Source organism: Poecilia formosa, unplaced genomic scaffold (genome assembly GCF_000485575.1).
Source record: "Poecilia formosa unplaced genomic scaffold, Poecilia_formosa-5.1.2 Scaffold771, whole genome shotgun sequence".
Lineage (NCBI taxonomy): Eukaryota > Metazoa > Chordata > Actinopteri > Cyprinodontiformes > Poeciliidae > Poecilia > Poecilia formosa.
The window spans coordinates 34,304-41,088 of NW_006800710.1; the positions used below are offsets into that span (position 1 = coordinate 34,304).

General features: G+C 37.4%; 1 protein-coding gene across 5 annotated transcripts in view; it reads left to right on the forward strand.

Moving 5' to 3' along the window:
- The window catches only part of LOC103131472 (MAM domain-containing glycosylphosphatidylinositol anchor protein 2-like), a 76,414-nt gene that overhangs the window by 22,356 nt on the left and 47,273 nt on the right, over positions 1-6,785 (forward strand). For 3 of the 5 annotated variants that reach the window (XM_016666678.1, XM_016666677.1, XM_016666680.1), the window contains 2 exons: positions 810-987; positions 5,360-5,380. In XM_016666678.1, coding sequence (XP_016522164.1) covers positions 810-987; positions 5,360-5,380 — 199 coding nt within the window. The remainder of the gene's footprint in view (positions 1-809; positions 988-5,359; positions 5,381-6,785) is intronic. The other 2 variants (XM_016666679.1, XM_016666681.1) reach the window with 1 other exon arrangement.

Genomic DNA, 6,785 nt, shown 5'->3' on the forward strand with positions numbered 1-6,785 from the left:
TTTGGTAGAGGACCCGAGCTCAGAGGATGAAAGAGACCACCCACGGAGGGTGAGAGGGGAATTTTTTAATATGAAGCAATCCTGACTTCTCAAAAAATGCTCCAGGGTTGTATTTTGTTCAAGCTACAGTATGTAACTTTCACAAAAAAATAAATAATTTTTTTTTCCATATTTGTTAATATTGTCATCATGTTGTGACAGTTTGTTCTGAGACAGATAATCTGTGAAAAGTTCAATCTCCTCCAACTCCTCCCTGAGCTGCTATTGGTGTTTGAGGTAATGTACCATTCTGATCAAAAACAACCAATTTTTTTTCCTCACAGATTATCCCTCATACCATCCTGTCATGACATACTGACAGTTTTAAATATGTATTGAAATATTTTTCATAAAAGTTGCATACTGCAGTCTTTAATTTAATTTAGGAGATAAGAAGGGACAAGTCAGGAGGGAAAGTGGCTGCAGATATCTGTAATGTAAATGCATCTAGGGCTGTCTCTGTTCTACCTTAGATGATAGTAAAAATATTTATTTTTGGATGTTTTTAGATGATTAAAAACATCTAAAATTATGTTAAAAACATCTCAAATGTTTTTTTCAGCATTTAGATGCTTTGCTTTTCTCATCTAAATGATAACATTTAGATGATAAAAATATTATCTAAAATCTTTATAATCTAAAATGATGATAAAAATCATGTACGTAGCTGTAAGTTGTTGCAACAAGAACTATTGAATGGGAAATTCTTTACATCTAGAGTTCTTCAAGGCCATGACATTTTTTTCCATCTACTTCTGTGTTTGTCTCAGATGGATCAGACTCGCTGGTGGGAGCAAGAGATTCCTATTGGTGGACCCATCCAAAAGGGGCAGCTGCTGACTTACAACCTGACAGAACTGATCAAACCTGAATCCTACCTGGTGCGTCTCACCCCTATCACCCGATACGGTGAGGGGGATGCTTCTGAACGCACAATCACATACAGCGGTGCGTTATTGTCTTATACATTGCTAATTATAACAATATTTCTGTGTTTGATGTATCATTTTACGGATAGTATTTTTTTGCTGTTTTAAAACTTTAAAAAATCTGAAAATTTCATTATATTTGAGGGAAAGGGCCTGATCTACAAAGATTCAAAATGAGTCATCTGCTGAGTCACCTGCAGCTCAATTATCCTGAGCTACTCAAAGTCAGCTTTGAGCTGCAGTAATCCTGCAGCTCAAAGTAGCATTATATGAAACTAAAACAGTCTCAAAATTCACAATTGCACAAATCAAGCACTCAAAGTCTATTATTATCTTGGTCTCAGAACAGCTTCCGCACCAATAATTGCACAAAAGCCTGAGCTGCTACCTCGGTTTGGGGAAACAAAACCAGGCTGTTAAACAGTTACTTTAATCCAGAGGTGTCCAAAGTCGGTCCTGGAGGGCCGGCATCCTGCATGTTTTAGTTCTCTCCCTGGTTTTACACACCTGCATCAAATGATGGCTCATTAGAGGCCTAAGGACAGGGGTCCCCAAACTTTTTCCTGTGAGGGCCACATAGCTGTTCCTTTCTCTGGTCGAGGGCCGGTCTTAGTTTTTGGAGAAAGAAACCTTAGAAAATTCTTGTCGACGGGGGGAGGGGGCAACGGGGGCGCAACGACACATTCGTGCTTTTAGATAGATTTTTACCCAGAATGCAAATGGAAAAAACCGTGAGTGAAACGGTGACTGGGACTGACTAGTATATATTCCATTGAGGGAAAGTTAGTTTCACATCTGCTCAAGAGCCCCCCTGGTGGTTGAAGAAAAATCCACATGTAAACCAGAAAATACAATATATGAAAAAAAAACCCACTGAATGCTCTCTGGTATGAGGAGACGGGCCAGATCCGGCATTGTTCAGGGGGCCGGACCAAATGACATGGCGGGCCGGATCCGGCCCGCGGGCCGTAGTTTGGGGACCCCTGCCTAAGGAGAACACTGACTTGCTGAGGAGAGAACCACTAGGGAGAGAACTAAAACATGCAGGATGCCGGCCCTCCAGGACCGACTTTGGACACCCCTGGATTAATCACAAGAAATTCAACTATATGGAAAGATACTAGCCCAACACTGTTAGCATGCAGAAGAACTAGCATAGCTCGGTAACACAGCTTACTCACCAAGATTGCTAGCTTGTGTTGATAGTTGCACAATTAAATCGCTCAACATTAATAATCATAACATGGGGATAAATAACTAAATGTGTTAATATAGATATCTCACTTACCGCTCCTCTGTCGCTGTCAGAAGCCAGGCTGAGGTCTAAACTGTCTGTGCTTCGTCATGGCTACAGCACTGTTGGAATGGGTTGATGTGATTGGATGAAACATAGGTTTCAGCCAATGTGGGAGACCGTTCAAATGATTGACTGAAGCAAGAAATTTATCTGACTGGTTGCTGATCATTCATTTAAAAAAGACATCTGTGTATTGAGATGTCAGGAGAGTCTCAAATTCACACACAAATGCAGCAAAACTCACAGGGCAGAAGTAGCTTGTAAATCAAGATATATTTGTGTTTCCATCAGATTCTTTAAATGTTCCAAATGTTTGAGAAGCAAAGTCTTCTGACATTTTAGCTATGTTTCTAAATAGCATAGATACAATGTGTGTCTACCCATAGACATATAGGTGTCTATGGGGAGACACCCATAAAATAGTAGGATGTCTACTCTAAACAACATCAATTTCATTGCCAGTGATAGACATCTTTGCATGTCAGTTTGTACCTCCTTTTCAAATGTGCTAAATATAGATACAAAAACCAACACCCACAGTCTGCAAATCATTCAGACATCATGGTGCCAGTATTTAGGAGCATGATCAGCATATGTGCTGTATATTTATGAAAGCAGACACTAAATTTGTTTGCTATTGTCTCTTTTGTTCTTTTGCTGATGCAATCAATTCAGTTTACTTATATAGTGCCAATTCACAACTGTTGTCTCAAGAACGCTACAGAAAATAAACAATTACATTCAATCATACATTCAGTTGAAACCAGATATTTACATACACTGAATAAAAAGAAAACATACACATTCTTTTCCTGTGATTTTTTCTCTTTTTTTGTAACTTTCATTAAATTCAAAAATTTATATACAATTGGATCAAGGATAACTGTCTTTTAAACTGTATGACCTGGGTCAAACCTTTTGGCTTTCCGGTAACACTTTATTTGAAGAGGTTTGCATAAGACTGACATAACACCTGTCACAAACATAAAGAAGTCTTTATGAATGTTTATGACTGTTGTCATGAAGTGTCATTCGGTAAATAGACACTTTTAATGCAAAGTTGATCTAAAAATTGCATTGAAAGTCCACTAAAAATGCCAACTTTGCGTTAAATTGTCATTATTTACAAAATTATGCAAAGTTGTGACTTTTAATGGACTCTTAGATCAACTTTGCATTAAAAGTGTCATTATTTACAGAATGACACTTTATGACAACTGTCATAAACATTCATAAAGACTCCTTCATGTTCATGACAGGTGTTATGTCATGTTTATGACAGTGTCATATCAGTCATATGCACACCCCTTCAAATAAAGTGTTACCGGCTTTCCAAGCTTCTCACAATAGTTTGCTGAAGTTTTGGCTCATTCCTCCTGACAGAATTGGCAGGCTTTACTCATATGCATCATTTCAAATCTTGCCACTACTTGTACATAGGACTGAGAACAACACTTTGCGATGCCCACATCACAAAACATTAACTTTCTCTTTAAGCCTCTTTGTAACTTTCAATACCAACGACCACACCACAAAGATATGAGACTAAAGGTTTATTGCAGAAAAGGGATGATGCAATGGATGAACTACAATAAAGAATCGGTCAGCTGGGGAGAATGCCAGTGGCTTGGGAGATGAAGACTCAGAGTAGGGGTTCAATCTTCAAGAAAATGGGTTTCATATATTTTTCAAAGCCCACACAGGACCAACCCAGATGGAACTTGACAGAAAGAATGAGGACTATTGAATGGAAAGAAGGAAATGGGATGAGGCTGATGGGATGAGATGGCAAGAAGGAAAAGCAAAGAGGGTGAAAGAATGAAGGAGATAAAGTGAAATGGTTGAGTGTAAGGGAAGGTGGGGTTGCAGTAATTTAACAGAATGTGCAGTATGGGTGATCTGAGTATAAATAGGCTACTTGGAAAATTAGAGGTGTAGCTTTGGACATAGCACTGCTCCCAAACCTTAAATTAACTTATTTAAGTAAACCAAGATTAATTGAAAATGTTGGCCTAAATATGTTGTAACTTGTTCATGTTCCTGATAGTAAAAAGTTAATAGCAGGCCACAGCAGAGACACAAGCATAGTAATTGAGAGTAAATGCAAACATCATTACAAAACTCTATGTTCTGCAGTTCTGCAATGAAGGTTTTGACTTTCTTAATCTCACTGGCAACAGTTGCTGCCAGACATTTTTTCTAACTTCTGGCTGGAAACTCTGAAATAATTGTTTTGGCTTTTGGCTGCTAATTTAAGTTTTAAAATAAAATAATAGAGTGTCTACTCGAAGCAATATCAATTTCATGTATCTAGTGTGAAAGGTCACATGGCCAGTCCTCTTTACTTCCTGCCTGTAACACTGGAGGTAAATGTCTGTCACAAACCTAAACAAGAGGAAGTCAGTAAAATATTTAAATAAACAAATATAAATAAAAATATTTGGTAAATATGTACTTTTAAGGGTCTGATACTGATATGTCAAGAAATTGTTATCCCTTCATTCATCTTTTAATCATAAGAAAAGTAAATGTAAGCATGTCAACAATTGTTGCCCCTAGCATTATACATAGACAGCTCTATGCTGTGTCAGTTGTTTGCCTGTTTATTCTATATACTTTGCTGTTCCCACACAGCTTAAACCATCAGTTGTTTTAGATCTTCCAGACCTGAAAGAACACCGAGATGTTGTCTTCTACATCACTGTCATTCCCACAAATAAAATAAAGCCCCTCCCTCCAAACCCACGCAAAAGCCGACTTTTTCCACAAAGTGTGGCATATACACGAATGAGCACTACAAGATGATGCCACGCCTGAAAGTAGCTTAAGGACAGGGTCAAGGTCAGGGAGAATGTCCTCCCAGATGCAGATTTGTTCATCATAACATTTTCACCTGAGTTTGCCTCATTGATTCATAAATATTATATGTTAGGGAGGTCCAAGGATTGAAATGCATGCACTTATTTTGCAGGAAATAAAATTGGGATTAAACAAGTTAATGTTAGATCAAAATAAAAAATAAATCCCAAACTAATTTGAATGTTTCTGGTTCTATGCAGATTGTCTGATTGTACTTTTTTCTGCTCTTCTGCAGCTCCTGTTAACCCACATCTCAGTAAGTATCTGTCCCCAAAAACAAGCATTTGCAGTAACTGTTTCTGTCACTCTCCCCAATCTGCTTTCTGGTCTCTCCTCTCACAGCTGGAACCAGTTCGCTCATCAGCCCAGGTCTTATGTTCACAGCAAAGGGAGTTCTGTTTGAAGAAACTGTTTCTTTATATTCAAGAGATCAAATATTACCTGTCTAAACTCCATAATCCCATTAATAATTGTGGAATATTTATCCCTTCTTTTATTAGTAAAATTATCCCACAAAATCAGCTGCATCTGTTAATAAGCTTTTTGCATATCCCAAATTGTACCTTTTACCATGTCTGGTGTGTCATTGATGCTTAAGAACCATTCAATGGGTTTCTTCATTACTTGAATACTCGTGTATTTGTCTGACAACAGAGTATTAATAAGTCTGAATTTCTCAGTGACATTACACCCAAAGGCAACTTGTAAAAAAGTTTGTTTTTTTTTACAACTTTTTGGGCAGCGATCTGATAAAACCATTGTTTTGGGTTTACATTTGGTAACAGCTCAGAGTTAAACAGAAAGAGGTCTGTCCTGGAGTAAGAAGTATGGACTGGTGAAAAATATGAATATTACCACTCAGTGAGAGATAATAACCTCCATGGGTCTACTACATTAAATGTTTTCATAAAATTTTGAACAGTTTCTGTAGACTTTAACAGTCTACAGAAACCGTGGATCCAATAACCGTTTAAAATCCCCTCTTAATTGTATGGGAATTCATACTTGGTATTGCATAAAACAGGTCAACATATATTGTCATCAGCATTTGTGGCAGAAATACTGAATAGCATCACTAAAACATTCCCCTGTAACAATAATATATCTCTAATATTAGACATTTCTTTAGTTATCTCAAAGATCATGTGTTTTTTTATATAATTATTGCTGCCCTCTGCTTTTAGCATTAAAACTTGAATGGAAAACACCTACTGAAGAATATGAACAAGGAACATTGGTTGATTAGAAACAGGTTTCAGGTGTGAGGGGAGAGAGCAGAAGACAGACTGAGGAGAAAGAGAGAATATACACATGGGGTGAGAGAGGGTACACAAGGGACTGGGAAATGGATCTAACACTAAAAAATGACTAGACCTAATCAACACAATTAAACCAGAGTAACAAAGAATAGCTAGAGACAAGAAATAAACATAATAAACTAGAATTACTAAGAAAGAATTAAACTAAAGTAAAACAGAAACAAGACTGATCTAATCAAAGAAAGAAACTAAAGAACACAGAATAATAAACAAACCTAAAAACAACCCAGGACCCTAAGGTCCCAGTCTTATTTGCGCTGCCATGTTGCTGTCATCACTAGTGTTAGCTGGGGCCAGAGTGGTTTGAATAGATTTTTGAGTGTGTTTTTCTGTCTTTTTTTT